The sequence below is a fragment of the Mizuhopecten yessoensis genome, unplaced genomic scaffold, assembly GCF_002113885.1.
Source record: "Mizuhopecten yessoensis strain PY_sf001 unplaced genomic scaffold, ASM211388v2 scaffold10479, whole genome shotgun sequence".
Classification (NCBI taxonomy): domain Eukaryota; kingdom Metazoa; phylum Mollusca; class Bivalvia; order Pectinida; family Pectinidae; genus Mizuhopecten; species Mizuhopecten yessoensis.
In genome coordinates this window covers 1,439,667-1,455,186 of record NW_018408567.1, presented here as the reverse complement: position 1 = coordinate 1,455,186, position 15,520 = coordinate 1,439,667, and the positions used below count along the sequence as shown (strand labels likewise).

The 15,520-nt window shown below is 36.0% G+C and overlaps 3 protein-coding genes across 3 annotated transcripts; all 3 read left to right on the top strand.

The window, feature by feature from the left end:
* The first annotated feature begins 999 nt into the window (after nt 1-999).
* On the top strand, nt 1,000-2,928 carry LOC110460816. Its single transcript, XM_021513975.1, has 2 exons — nt 1,000-1,968; nt 2,522-2,928. The coding sequence occupies exons 1-2, from the start codon at nt 1,795-1,797 to the stop codon at nt 2,672-2,674; spliced, it is 327 nt and encodes a 108-aa protein (XP_021369650.1). The 5' UTR covers nt 1,000-1,794; the 3' UTR covers nt 2,675-2,928.
* A 3,466-nt stretch (nt 2,929-6,394) lies between these two features.
* LOC110460803 lies at nt 6,395-13,359 on the top strand. The gene is made up of 5 exons (XM_021513960.1): nt 6,395-6,484; nt 6,863-6,982; nt 7,769-7,909; nt 9,398-9,509; nt 10,105-13,359. Exons 1-5 carry the CDS (start codon nt 6,397-6,399, stop codon nt 10,508-10,510), a joined length of 867 nt encoding a protein of 288 aa, XP_021369635.1. The 5' UTR covers nt 6,395-6,396; the 3' UTR covers nt 10,511-13,359.
* On the top strand, nt 10,576-11,124 carry LOC110460763 (acidic repeat-containing protein-like). The gene has a single exon (XM_021513879.1). It carries the CDS (start codon nt 10,576-10,578, stop codon nt 11,122-11,124), a length of 549 nt encoding a protein of 182 aa, XP_021369554.1.
* Nucleotides 13,360-15,520: the final 2,161 nt, after the last annotated feature.

The window sequence follows — 15,520 nt, the reverse complement described above, 5'->3', positions numbered from 1 at the left end:
TAATGCGGTAAGGAAGGATATACATGTATATAATTGTGCGTTTCATTTTTACTGAACGGTATGTCTACTCGAAAGTCTCCTTTAAGATCCCTGTCCCACTGCGCTGCCGTTTATTTCTATATACAGTAACCTCCCCATCACTTCAGTTTTGATAGAACTTTAACACATTTGGGCTAGTACACTTCCGTTGAACGGGTAGTTCAATCTATTTCAGCAAGAGTATAAGAATTGAAGTGCTGGGTTCGAATCCTGGTCTAGCCCAGCTTGTGTTTTTTAAATCAGAACTTTCTTGTTGACCATATATTTTGTTTATTAAATCTTTTTCTTTATCATTTAAGTCCCGTTAGGTATGGTTTTCCTTCAGAAATGATGTATCAAGCCCATATTCTTACTCAAAAACAGTTTCCAATATTTAGCTACAGTATTTGGTAGTGGTACGGGGATCTTCAAATAACAGGAAACCTTTCGCTCACGTTGATCGTATATTTAATTCAATGACACAACTACGGAAGAACATTAGGGCCATGTAGAAAGGAAAAAAATCTCTTTTTTTCGTAATAACTCGAAATTTCCAGATGATCAGCCGACATTTCGAGTTAGTAAGTCGAAATTTCGAGTAAGTAAGTCGAAATTTCCAGTCAGTATCTTGAAATTTCGAGTTAGTAAGTCGAAAAGACGAAATTAATTCTTTTTCCACAAGTCCCTAATGCTCTTCCATACACACTGGAATAAATAACAATAACACAACAGTAAAGATGAACAGGTTGACGCGCCTTTCATGTCGTCTGTTTTTGCGCCTAGGCCTATTTTGCTCTAGAGGCTCCGTAAGAAATATGACAGTAGCTACAATGTATGTGTGGGTCTTATTCCGGACATATCGTTTTTACTTCCGGTTACACTCGTCTGTTGGTAAAACCAAAATATTTTCCTTACGACGGGAAGTTTTATGTTACGTTCAATACAGGAATCGTCACAAGCTTGTAGTCAGTTGTAAACACGGGGCTTGATTAAACTTCACGTCACTTAATGACAGGAATAGATGATGATGTACAATATATTACAAATTTAGTGCATTGCCGAACACAGATAGAAGTACATGGTATGTTACAATCTATAATATTATATCACCGACCACAGACAGGAGTACATGGTATGTTACAATCTACCATATAAGAATATCACCGACCACAGACAGGAGTACATAGTATGTTACAATCTACCATATGAGTATATCACCGACCACAGACAGGAGTACATGGTATGTTACAATCTATAATATCAGTGTATCACCGACCATAGACAGGAGCATATGGTGAGTTACAATCTATAATATTAGTGTATCACTGACCGCAGACAAGAATACATGTTGTGATACAATTTATGATAATAGTACATGGTGTGTTACAATCTACCATATGAGAATATCACCGACCACAGACAGGAGTACATGGTATGTTACAATCTACCATATGAGTATATCACCGACCACAGACAGGAGTACATGGTATGTTACAATCTATAATATCAGTGTATCACCGACCATAGACGAGTTACAATTTATAATATTAGTGTATCACTGACCGCAGACAAGAATACATGTTGTGATACAATTTATGATAATAGTACATGGTGTGTTACAATCTATAATATATCATTAATGTAATACGGACCACAGCAAGAATTATAGAGTGTGTTACAGTCTATAGTGTTAAATAAGACCACGGACAGGGAATACATGCCCGATGCATAGCAGTATCCATTATTAGACGTACTTGGCAGACATCATCTGATCTTATGAAGATGTTTGCTGAAAATAATGACAACGTTGATGAGGCAGACGAGAGGATCCCGTTTGTAGGAAGGAGGCGAGAGCTTGAAGAGATCAAGGCTTGGTGCCGGTTGAGTCGCCAGAGACTTGTTCAGATCTATGGACCACCATTTACTGGAAAACAGAGACTGGCCAATCAGGTACGCCACATATAGCCCATTTACTTCGTCCATTACTACTTTAGTGCTTCTGCTAGATACCAATGTTGTTTTTTGGTTGAACAACTTTGGAATATGTAATTACGAAATCGTATGCTCTGTACGCTCCGCCATGTGGTTAATACTAATAGAAAAGGTGTTTTTTTCAAAAGAATCTCCCGGCCCGTTACGCTATTGGCTGGCTTTAAAGTTGGATGTCTTCAAAGCTAATCAGTCTATCGATTGGTAAAGTTTTTTCACCTGAACCAATTAAATAAGTTACCGGGTGCCTTCGATTTTGTCATGATATTTTCATGGGAAACCTTTAGAGAGACTTCACTAAGGGTTTGACACGTCATGGTGGTCATCATGAACCTGTTTTCTCCTGCAGTTTGTATATGGGGTTCAAGATATTTTCCCTCCCTTTTTTGTCCACTTTTATACTTGTTATAAGTCTTCCTAATTGTTTTGTTTAGTTTGTTTGTTTCTTCTTCTTCTTCCCCTTTTCTTCTTCTCGCCAATTTACATCCTCATTAATATCTACCATTTGTTGTAGATCCAGAACGAGCTTGTAGCAGAATATGAAGAGAAGCAGATGCCACTGAAGTGTATAAATACGTCAGGGGAGTGTTTGACGGATTGGAACGTTCAGGAGCTCCACTCACACATGAAGACACTGAACATAGCGTTATCACTCACCTCAGACTGATGGCGAACGCCAACCAATCATGTCAGTTCTTGTTAGTATTTACAAAGGTAGACAGTCTTGTACATACATCAGTGTTGCAGAACCGATTCATAAACTTTTGCCAGAAGATTCTCAGATTGTCAGGAAATATTTTTCTCTTAGTATCAAGTCAAATGAGAATAACATATCTATCTTCAGTACCAGCGCGTGCCACATTCTTAGCAGGTTTGTCAGAATTAGAGGGGGTCATCTTACTTCAAATTGTAGCACAAGAATGTACCGTTGATTTGACAGCATTCGCCCATGATATTGTTCGTGGATGTTGGTACTTGCCTGGAATAATAATGGAAGCCGCCTTGTTGTTGAACCACCCTCAACGAGTGGTTGGCATTGAAGATCTTGTCATCATATTACAGACCCCTGGATCACTGATGAAAATCATATCGTTTCATAAACAGAAACTGCAAAACTTCTTCGACCGAATGTCGGAAAGCGTGAAGAAAGGGGCTGTGCTATTAACGCTTTTTCAAGGGTCCTTTTCCAAATCTGCTGCAAAGGAGATAATTTCACCACTTGGAGAGGCTGGGGGCAGTGCTTGTGCATCGTTAGTTGAGTTGTGTGATCATTCTTTGGTGTCCAGAAGTACGAATTCTGACAGATATGAAATACCCGCATTTCTACACGAGTTTCTTACAGAAGAAGTACATGATGTAGCCGAGTTATATCCGGCCCGTTTGCAGTTTGTGAAATTCTTCTGTCGGACTCTACATGATGTTGACCAAAGGGTGTACGTACACGGGCGGGAAGGGGTGCTAAGTTATCTCCATGGATACTTCGATAATGTCCGCCAGTTGATGCAGCAGACGATACATTGTACACAGGAAATGTTTCCACTTCTTATGCAGGTTCGTGAAATGCAAACTAGAAATAATTATCATTGTTGACAAGGCAACAATTACACTAGTTACATGTAACAAAGAAGCTGTATTGATTTATGGAAATAATTTACTCATTGCGGTAAGGAGTACATTCATTATTTCATTTAACAGTTGATGCAAATGCACGATGTAAACTATGTCAATAAGCGAATTTATCAACATAAAGAATTAAAAAAAAAAATCTTTTTATTAGTATCTTATATTTTTGTCGTACGAAAAGCCGGTTTTTCTCGAAGAAAAACGGGCGAAATAACTTGTTTTATCAATTTATAACTTGATAAAAAAGGAAAAATAAGGGAAAATATTTTATAATGTTGTATTTTCCTTGACATTGTCATTCCATTATTTTTTGCCAGAAGGACCGAAACATTGTTAAATGATCTTAATTCGGACTTAATGGATCAAGTGTAGCTGGTGCGAAATCTGTCTTTTAGTATATGAAAATATTTTATATCAAGCCTTGAGAAGTTAGAGCTAGTGTTTGTTGTTGTTCTGGTATATAAAGAGTAAACAGGGAAACATAAAGGTAAACTGATTTTATGAATGTACTATTTTTAGACACGGAGTCTCAGAATGGAAAAGAATATCGCCATTATGTCACTTTGACGCTCAATTTAATCTCATGTTTTACATATATGGGGTCTCAACATGGAGGTATAAACTCTTTATCGGTATATTCTTCAGATTTTATAACAACGAAAGAGTAGGTTAATTTTCATGGTATAGAAAATTTTGAAATCTCCACAACATATTCTTTTGCAATAAACTGTTGAGGAAAAAAAAATAAACATGTCTCTGTGATCGGTAAATAGAGATAAATAAACAAACTAGACTTTCTAGCGCTTCCGATTGTGTATGGGTTCATGAGGCTATTCATATACATACGATATTACAATGTCATATGATTATATGATAAAAGGAATAACATGCTTCCGTTTTTTTCCCGGTTTAGTTACTACTTGTCTGATTTCAGGCAGTCGTGGCGGCCGAGGAACTGTTTAGCGTGTGTTTCTCCAGTCGGGAGGTGCACTTGTAACTTGTTTTATCAATTTATAACTTGATAAAAAAGGAAAAATAAGGGAAAATATTTTATAATGTTGTATTTTCCTTGACATTGTCATTCCATTATTTTTTGCCAGAAGGACCGAAACATTGTTAAATGATCTTAATTCGGACTTAATGGATCAAGTGCAGCTGGTGCGAAATCTGTCTTTTAGTATATGAAAATATTTTATATCAAGCCTTGAGAAGTTAGAGCTAGTGTTTGTTGTTGTTCTGGTATATAAAGAGTAAACAGGGAAACATAAAGGTAAACTGATTTTATGAATGTACTATTTTTAGACACGGAGTCTCAGAATGGAAAAGAATATCGCCATTATGTCACTTTGACGCTCAATTTAATCTCATGTTTTACATATATGGGGTCTCAACATGGAGGTATAAACTGTTTATCGGTATATTCTTCAGATTTTATAACAACGAAAGAGTAGGTTAATTTTCATGGTATAGAAAATTTTGAAATCTCCACAACATATTCTTTTGCAATAAACTGTTGAGGAAAAAAAAAATAAACATGTCTCTGTGATCGGTAAATAGAGATAAATAAACAAACTAGACTTTCTAGCGCTTTCGATTGTGTATGGGTTCATGAGGCTATTCATATACATACGATATTACAATGTCATATGATTATATGATAAAAGGAATAACATGCTTCCGTTTTTTTCCCGGTTTAGTTACTACTTGTCTGATTTCAGGCAGTCGTGGCGGCCGAGGAACTGTTTAGCGTGTGTTTCTCCAGTCGGGAGGTGCACTTTTTCTACAGCAGCCTGATGGATGCTGCCTCGGTGTTCGGAACCAAAAGGGATACAGCGCTCATTCTCTGGCTCCTGGCACAAAGCAGCAAAACCATCACGAAAAGTTACGACCGTATTGCAATAACTAAGATATTCTTAGTTCATATTTAACTTCAATGACGCAATGAAAATGTATTTTGCAATAAATTAGTACATCAAAAAAACTTTAACAAGTCAAGTAAATCGGTTCAGCTTTAATCTCAGCAACGTTAACTTCGTTTTCAGGTAAACTGAAGCAGAATGAGATTTTAGAACAGTGCAAGGCCGCTTACGCAATCTTGCATATCGGTGGTCCCTCCTATCACTTAGCGGCAGTAATTGGCCTGATGGGAATGACCTACAACAGGAGGGGCAAAGCTCACAAAGGACGCAGGCAAGTTTGATCTTTAAATTAGAGTTCCGTGAGTGTTTTTTATATCGAAGTTTAACTTATGATTTCTACTTTGATTGTAGCTGTTCCTGTTACCTGTCAGAAGAAACCATTATGAAAATGTCGTTATATATTCTTTTTTCTCTCTCTTTTTCATTTTCCAAAATGAATTCTTTAGACTCGTTTCGTAGAGAGAATATCTAATTGAAACTCGTGTAACATTCTCAGTTTGTAACATTTCAATTGAAACACTACTAAAATTAATTTTAACAGAGTTCAAGTGTACTGCATGTATGTAATATATATATGCTGATTTAGCAACGTTTTTAGCACAAGCTTTGAAAGAACGCAGATGATTTAGGAGTTGCAGGCCAATACTATTAACATATAAATGTTAAAACCAGTTAAGTAACAATAACATAACAAATAGTGAAATGGGAATATTATTATGATTCACTGTACTAGTACTATACAAATATTAATAATCAATTTCATAATAATAATAATATACCAATGGCTGACAAACTCATATCAAAAACCTTCAATGTTTGATATAGGTTGCTGCTTAAGGCACTGGAAATGCTTTCTTGTTTGGAGCGAAATGCAGTGATTACAAGAAGAGAAGTAACTCTGCTGTCCCACCTGGCGATATCTGAAGTATATTTAGGTGAGAATTAAAACGTCTTGCACAGTTCATACATGCGTATTACAGTCACCGACGAATATAAGTCAAACCTCAGGCAATATTATAAGTGGTAGTATACTCCATTAACGCTGTTTCCCTGTTCTTCCCGCGTCCTCAAATGACATAAGCTGTTAATAGGACGTTTAAGAAAATAAAACCAAACCAAACCAAATCCCTTTTCTTCCAGATACTAAACGATAAATATATAGTTGTAACGTTCATCTTCTATGTGTATTGTTTATGATAAATCAAAACAAATTTTGTTGCACATGTTTGCAATATATTAAGACGTTTCATTTGGTTTATAATAACTTCCATTTGTTTCTTTCATTGAACTGATATGTGTTCATTCTATTCTAGAAAAGCATAGCAATACAGAAAGAACTGTAGATCGAGCGATGCAGATAGCTTGTCGTGACACTCCGCATCACCCTGCTATCGCAGTAATGCTGAATACGATGGGCCTAATGTTGGAAAATTGTACGTCAAGGCTTATACTTATTTTTGTCACACAATATACTGTATTATCCAGTGAGTTTACCCATGTCATATTTTTTTGCGTATTAACACATGTAATATGACCTATCAGCCCTGTGATTGGGTGTAAGTTTCAGTTGTTTGAATTGTGACGTCACGCCTAGGACAAGTACATGACGTCACAGACATACGCACTGTAGTCAATATGGCGGCTTTTTACATTTCAAGGTTGCATGAAAATTGTCGTTTTGCACGAATAAATGCCACAAATCTTGATTATGTGATAAAATGATCTTACACTCGTTTTCATTTCATATGAAATTTATGAAACTCGTCACGAATTCATAAATCTCATATGAAATGGAAACTCATGTAATATCCTATTTATAGATATACATATATATTTATATTTATCAGATCGGGTTATAAGAGGTCAGATGTTGTATTGTTACTTCTATGACGAATCTGGTGGAACGATAGTTCCAGATTCCGGCAAAAGTATAGATCAATTCACGAGTACGTTAATGTATATTCAACCTCACAACACTAATATTTTGATTAATAATTTGTCAATATTCGACAAAAATAGATATTGATAACCAAAGTAAATACAATCTACTCCCACTACAAGAGGCTGAAGCCCATTCAACTTGTACCGTCGACAAGTGACGTGCTGCTAAAACTTAATGAAAATAATAAGTAAAGAGAAATAGTTTAAATAATATAACATGCATACTTTACACTATCTAAACAAAGGTAATTGACATCCTTTTAATTATGATACAATAGCTGGGCGGAGTCAGATCAACGCCATGCGATATTACAAATGGTCCCTTGATGAGAGAAGAAAGCATTCCTACTTCAGAGCGGAGACCCTTTGTCCAGCACTCCTCAATGTTTCATTACAATTTGTTCGGTCAGGAAACTGCAGTAAGTTGATACTCGCTATTTCCATTTCTTTGTTTATTATTGGTAAGAATCCTGCATTTGGGTAACAGTTCCGTTTCGAGAAACAATTCATAATTGAAATGGGGAATAAAGTGAAATGAAAACACATTTTTTTAACATTATCAACAGAAAAGGACGTCATCCTTTTAACATAATCCGACAAATGATACAATGATACAATGATAAAATACAATGATACAATGACACAATACAATGATACAATGATACAATACAATGATACAATGAAACAATGTTACAATGTTACAATACAATGATACAATACAATGATACAATGATACAATACAATGATACAATGATACAATACAATGATACAATACAATGATACAATGATACAATGATACAATACAATGATACAATGATACAATACAATGATACAATGATACAATGATATAATGATACAATGATACAATTGCATCACTTCCATTGCTTATAGTGTGTTGTTGAGAAGCCCACATAAATAGCCCACAGATAAAATCATACTCACTTGTCACATTTGCACTGGATGATCATATTGAATACATACTGAAGTCAGTGTATAATAAAATCACTGATATGGTTTGCCATTTTCACAAATAGTTAGACGTCAGAATTGACAAATGTTTGTGTACAAATGAACTTCATGGTGTAAATTATTGGATTTTGCTGAAAGAATAATTCTTTTTTTGCTCCTGGCGTTTAGAAGAACTTGTGTTTTTATTTCACTCTTATTCCAGTAATACAATTGTTGTTGCTCAAAAGGGTAACTGTTACCCAAATGCAAGATTATTACCCATATGCGCCGTTGTACCCAACCAGTAAAACAGCCAGAAAGTTGGTTAATGTAAAATTTATGTTACTGATTTATATCACTTATTGCGGTCCTAAAGATATGGCCACTGCCAATATAGACCAACATTAAACTAAGTATATCATGTCTATTTTGAAAACTTTGAAAACTATTGTCAATCTTCAACTAGTGTTTTGGAAGATCTGCAGCCACTGCCTTCATCATATTTTGCCCACTACGGTATTTCTCTCCCTTGTATTAATGCCATTGTATGATAAAGTAGGATATAACGAAAAAATAACGTACGTGTATACTGACCGTGTTTCATACCAATATAAAATTAATTAACGGCTCATTGTGTAAGAGAACTTTATATGTATAAGTTAATTTATAACTGAAAACGTATTTATATTAATGACATTTAAATTGAATCAAAGATCTACCTGTATATAATTCAGATGTAATCTTCAATACAAAATAATGTACCAAAACAAAACTTCAATATTGTGTCATTGTATCAATATAGACAGAACCTTTGCCATCTAAAACCCTTAATGTTCCGAATGGACATATTTATCCAAGCGATGATTTGAATTAATAAGTTTATCTATCTAAGTGTATGACTGACATACGTGTTGCTATTCTCTTATAGAACAATTTGATTGAGGTTTTCCTTGCTTCAGACGCTGCCCTTAAAACCCTTGAAGAGGCCATTGAACTCCGTAAACAGTATGGCTGGGTGGACCATTTCACAGGAGTGACACTCTATTACATCGCATTAGTCTACATGCAAATGTGAGAAATATTTCTATAATGAAATCCATCATGGTGGTAAATAACCAAAGGTTTAATGTATCAAGAATATGATTATATGTAAGTACAATTCATAATGCAATGCAAACCCGTTATTTTCCTTTTTTATTCAAAAAGGAAAAACAAACTAAATTAATTAATTGATATTTACGCAACCATCCTCGATACTCCAAGGGGTACACTCACTTTCGCTTTCAACATCCCTGGAATATGTTAAAGCTAAATCAAATGGTTAGTGTGTCCCATCTTGTGCATGAGACAAGAAGACTTGATTGATCATTTGTTGTACATCAAAAGAAGCTGTCGGTCGCGTAAAGGTCAAATTGACTGGCTTTGAAGCCGGTGGTGGCTTCTCTGTAATCTTCAAAGGACAGGTATAGGCCTTAGCGATTGGTCAGTTTTTGTCCTGCGACCAACAAATAGCAAGTTGCGTGCCTTCAATTTTACAATGGCACATTCCAGGGGTGTAGAGAGTGAAAGTGAGCATAACCCTTGGAGTATCGAGGATGATAAGGAACATGATCAAAGACATAATTATAGAATTGAAAGGTGTATGCTGGCATGTTGTTCTTTGCAGAGGAAACTTCTCCCTGGCTTTAGAGTACAACCAACAAGCATTAAACATGCTGGAACAGTGTACACCTGAACACCCAGTGAACCTCAAGGCTGTTAATGCCATAGCGCATTGTTACCTAGCAATGAATGACGAGTTGAATGCAAGAAGATTCTTCGATATTGCAATAGCTAAACATCCCAATTGCAAAACCATTGGCACCACTCATAAGATATGCACGTTACGTCATTGCTTGGTTCTAGGTGGTACGCATCAGAGACAAATCGCGTATTCATGTTTAGAAAAGGAATTGTCAGAAATGCCAGACACTGAAATGAATATCGGTCAACGAATTTCAGAATGCATGGCTATATATTCAACTGAAAAAGGAGAGTGCTGGAATTGGAATGATAACGGACGCGAATTATAAGTAAGCACTGCAAGTTATGTCAAAATAGGTACCGTGTGTATTCACATAGTCAAAGCGATGCCCAGATGAACACCAGAGTATTCTCCCTCTGTATGGGTAAATCGCAAACACAGCAATCGTACTCTTCTGACGGCTGTAGTATCAACACCCAAACGCAGCAATCGGAATCTCCTGACCGCGGTATTACCAACACCGAAAGGGAGCCATCAAAATCATCTGACTGCGGTATTACCAAGTCCCAAAGGGAGCCGTCGGAATCGTCTGACCGCGGTATTACCAAGTCCGAAATGGAGCCGTCAGAATCGTCTGACAGTGGTATTACTGAATTCCAAAGGCAGCCATCGGAATCGTCTGACCGTGGTATTACGGAATCCCAAAGGCATCCATCGGAATCGTCTGACCGTGGTATTACGGAATCCAAAAGGCATCCATCGGAATCATCTGACCGCGGTATTTCCAAGTCCGAAAGGGAGCCGTCGGAATCGTCTGACCGTGGTATTACGGAATCCCAAAGGCTGCCATCGGAATCGTCTGACCGTGGTATTACGGAATCCCAAAGGCAGCCGTCGGAGTCGCCAGATCTAGATTACACCGATCCCACGAAACCCGTCTGAATCATCCAAATAAAGTATTTCTAATTTGCATTTACTGAACAGTCTCTGCACTTCCCCAAAAAATCAAAAGATTGCGACGAATGCAGCATTTCCGAGTCGCTAAGTTAAAATTTATTGAAAACTTGTGAATGTAGTCTTGCCTATTTCTAATGGGAACAATTGGAATAAAGCGCATTCAGTCTTTCCCCTTCTCAAGGAGAGAATAATTTTAACATTGTGGAAAACTCATACATACTGACATTTAAATAGATTTCAAGAGCAATACTCGTTATACTCATACTGATAATTGCCCACTCCCAAGAGAATAATTTACACAAGGTGAATGGTGTCATGCGCTTTTCCAAGGGGAATAATTGGTATATTGAATATTGTAAATGAAATTTTGCGCCTTTCCAAAGAGAATAATTTGAATATAGTGATAATTTTTTTTCCCTTTTGAAAGGGAAAATATTATATAGTCTTTTACTATGTTGCAACCTACATCCTGCTTCGTTTCCAATTATAAACTCTGACGACAGTCATCAATTCCATTGATAAAATGCAACCCTCACCCATGGTAACCAAATAAATGATCAGTTTGTGTTGCGTCTAGATTTACAAATCAAGAAATAAGCGTTGTTTATAATTTATTTATAAACATAATTTGATGTCTCATATCAACTGATTATAGGAAGGAAGATAACTCCGGTACACACAAACGTAGTCACAATCACACATTAAACTTGCTCCCGTGGCAAAAGTTCATACGCATAATGGAGACAACTTATAAATACATTCAACATTTCAAACGTTCATATACTTGATGATGATGACTTGTCCATGGTGACTTCTATATATATTAAATAATTAAAAACCATACATACTTTTAATGATGAGGTCATATCAGTACATTTAGTGTTTACACGTTCAGTCGCTTTTTGTGGCTATTTTTAAAAAATACATTTATTTATTCAAACGTATTGATGTTGATTTCACAATACATTATGCTTGAAACGTACATACACTTTGTTAAGGCGGGTTCAAAGTTAGTTTACAATGCCCGACATTTTTGTTCACTCAATGATTGAGATTGCTCAGTACATGTAGCATTCAAATGTTCGAACACTTTGCGATGGCAGCTTTTAAATACATTCAGAAGTTAAAATAATTATATTCTACAACATTCATATGCACTACTCTTACTGAACTCTTGTGAAGGAGCCACAGACGAATTAAAACCGGTCTATTAAAACAGAAACCGACCGGTTTGATTTATTGCAAGAGAAAATGCTCACTTCTTATCCATATTGATTTAACAACCCTCAAAGTAGGATACGCTGATGTCTGTACATCTAACACACCCTCAATCAACTAAATTTCGGGTTAAGGAGATTTCAGTTATGAAAACTTTTCACAGATGACACGTGTTAGATTATAAAAAAAGCCATTCTTAGATAATTGTCCCTTTCTTATTATAATATATGTATGTATCGTAGTGTACTGTTTCATGATATGAGGCATAATATCATATATTAGTCTACGTATTTGACTATTATGGAACATATGTTGAAATTGGTTTCGCTTACAATAAGTTGCTACATTCAAGTTTCAGTCTCAAAAAGGCTAGAATTTATTACTAGTATGTACTCTGACAGATTTGGACTATCACTGTAAATTCTGGATGACGTTGCTGGTCTCAGTCCCCGAGATTGGCTGTAACCTTATAGCTGAAGTTAATGCTTCCACTGTATCCATGAAATACTACTTTAAGAGTAATTTATCTGGTGTCGACATATTTGTTATGTTATTTAAAGTTGTATGAGATGGTCAAAAGTGTGTCCGAGAATGACCCACCACATGCTGAGCACGCGCATGCCATTGAGGGAAGACAATGGACTAGGTGCTGTAGCAGTCGACAGCAGCTTCTCTGTGTTCTCCAGTATATTTGCTCACATCTACTTTGTCACTGCGTTATTCTGTATATGTACCTACAATAATAAAATGAAAGCGGTAAGAGATCTTCTTTATAGTTGGCTGTTCTGTGAACTAGGTTACTCATGACGCACATAGACCAACAATTTGTTTACCCGGTAAGCCATCAAGTTACCTGCCAAAACAAATTCAGGTAGGCCACTTAGGTAACTAAGCAACGTATCTGATAACAACAGTATGTTCTCGTTCAAACTGCATATAATTATTTACGAATGAAAAGGTTTTAAATATCAACCCTCCAAACCATATTTTGTAATAAATGTAATTCATTTCGCAATTTACTGAAGTCATTTGTAGTGTCATAGGAAGATTATTTAACGTCACGAAAGAAAATTTTGTCATATTTCCCACCTTGTTTACTAAGTATGATGTTTATTAAAGAACAATTACTTTTTGCCTTGTCATTTTCGTTTTTACCTTGTCAAGTTATTTCAGATTAAATGTATATGCTGATATATTTGTGATATTTTTAACATCAATAAACGAAAAAAATAAAAAAAAAAATTAATCAAAACTCAGGATTTTTTTGTTAGATTTCGAATGCTTTTAAAACAAAAAGGCATGGGGAAAGCGTGAATACAGTAAAAGAAATGTAGACGAAGAAATAATTTTGGCTCGTATGAAGTTCGACGTTTTCTATCCATGCACCATAACTTCGTTTTCAACTTTTAACAGCATTTTCAACACAGATTGTACATCTGCCTGACGTATTTATCATAAAACAATGTTATTCCCAATTCTGTGGCTTTTTTAATTCACTAGCGTTTGTCATTTTACTGCACTGAAACGACACGCAACGAAGCAGTATCTACCACACGCATTCTGTAGAATAAAAGACGAAAAACGCATACTAAATACAGGTTTTTATGCCAAAATCCTAATTGCTCTCAACACATCCGGTCAAGACTGCAAGCTTGTATAGTAAAAAAAGGTTTCTTAACACCAGTAGTGATTGTAATGGCTGTAACCAAACAGGAAATACTACATAGGGTTTCAATCAGGGAAAAAATCAAAAGAGATGTGACTAGTGCATGTCAGTGCATACCAGGACACCATGGGTAATGAGGTGTCGGTGTGCAGACACTGTGCAGGGGTCACTGACGTTACAATACCATTCCCATAGTTATATACTCAATCCTAGTACTAGATAAGTGGTTTTAAGAATGCAATCCCTTTCTTAAGCGCTCTGTTTCGAGATCTTCAAAATAACGTGCTACGTAGAAGTTCCAGGTATCGTCATAAAATAGATACAATAGTTTTGAGCGTTTTTACAGTCTGGCACTTTGCCAAATCCATCGTGATTAGATATAAGCCGTTATTACACCACATATTTGTACTTTAAAATGGAGGGGGCGTTGACAATGGTATTATAACTTGTGCCATATCCATTTTTTCTTTTGTATGGCAATACAATATGTTTAAACTATTCTTAAAAAGATTTCAATGAACAGATATCTGGTGACTCATGTATTTTGATATTGACTAGAGAAGTCCACAGCGACAATATGCAAGTAAACATATGTACTACAGCTTCTAATCAAACACAAAGACGAAATTTGCCTCAGCATAACGACAAAATACAGAGGTCGAATACTCGAGGAACATTTATCAGTCTTCTACACACATATACATATAATGACATACGAAAATATCAACACATAAGGACAACATATACCATTGCATCAACATGGGCAAAATATAACCAATATCAACATACAAGTACAACTAGGCAAGCGGTGTCAATAGGCCGCAAATATGCCATTATATGCCACAGACTCAGTTCAGGACAGGAGGATATTATTGTTAATACACAATATTAAACAAACCAAGAAAATGATATACCACAGCATCAACATGCATGGGCAAACTATTACCAGTATCAACACACACAGTATAATCATTATCAATATTTAGTTACATAAACATCAGAGGTTCAAAGCACAAGCAAAATATACGTCACAGCCTCAGTATACGGGCAAAATATACTCAGGAAAAAAAATTAAGGGTCATATTTCAGGAATGAAGAAAATTCGCCGGGAATAAATTGCTTGCTATTTGTTCTAAAAATAACTGTTTTCATCTTTATGTGCACGTGCAACATTGTATCTACATCACAAAAGGCAGTCAGCGCACTCAGTTTGTATATGTACCGAACATTATAAAATGAGACCTGGATATTATGTTCATCAAACACTACTGGTAAATGACGTGAATCCCTCTAATGAATTAGGACTATGATTGACAAAATGCCTCAAAGGCGGCACCTGAACGTGCAGCAGACTGTTAGTGCCAAAGGAATGCTTCAAACTGGCATGTGGCCCGAAATTGTATTGTCAGTCAAAGTGTAATTGGAAGAGTGTGGCAACGCTCTTAGGCAAGTGATTCTGTCTGCAAAACACCAACAAATTGTAGGCCAAGATTTACG

Bases quoted from the DNA above. Each gene is read 5' to 3' on its own strand.
- LOC110460763 (XM_021513879.1), top strand. From the start codon at position 10,576: ATGAACACCAGAGTATTCTCCCTCTGTATGGGTAAATCGCAAACACAG.
- LOC110460803 (XM_021513960.1), top strand. From the start codon at position 6,397: ATGCTTTCTTGTTTGGAGCGAAATGCAGTGATTACAAGAAGAGAAGTA. The intron at 6,485-6,862 runs GTGAGAATTAAA...ATTCTATTCTAG, and splicing joins GATATCTGAAGTATATTTAG to AAAAGCATAGCAATACAGAA. The intron at 7,910-9,397 runs GTAAGTTGATAC...TCCTTGCTTCAG, and splicing joins TGTTCGGTCAGGAAACTGCA to ACGCTGCCCTTAAAACCCTT.
- LOC110460816 (XM_021513975.1), top strand. From the start codon at position 1,795: ATGAAGATGTTTGCTGAAAATAATGACAACGTTGATGAGGCAGACGAG. The intron at 1,969-2,521 runs GTACGCCACATA...CATTTGTTGTAG, and splicing joins AACAGAGACTGGCCAATCAG to ATCCAGAACGAGCTTGTAGC.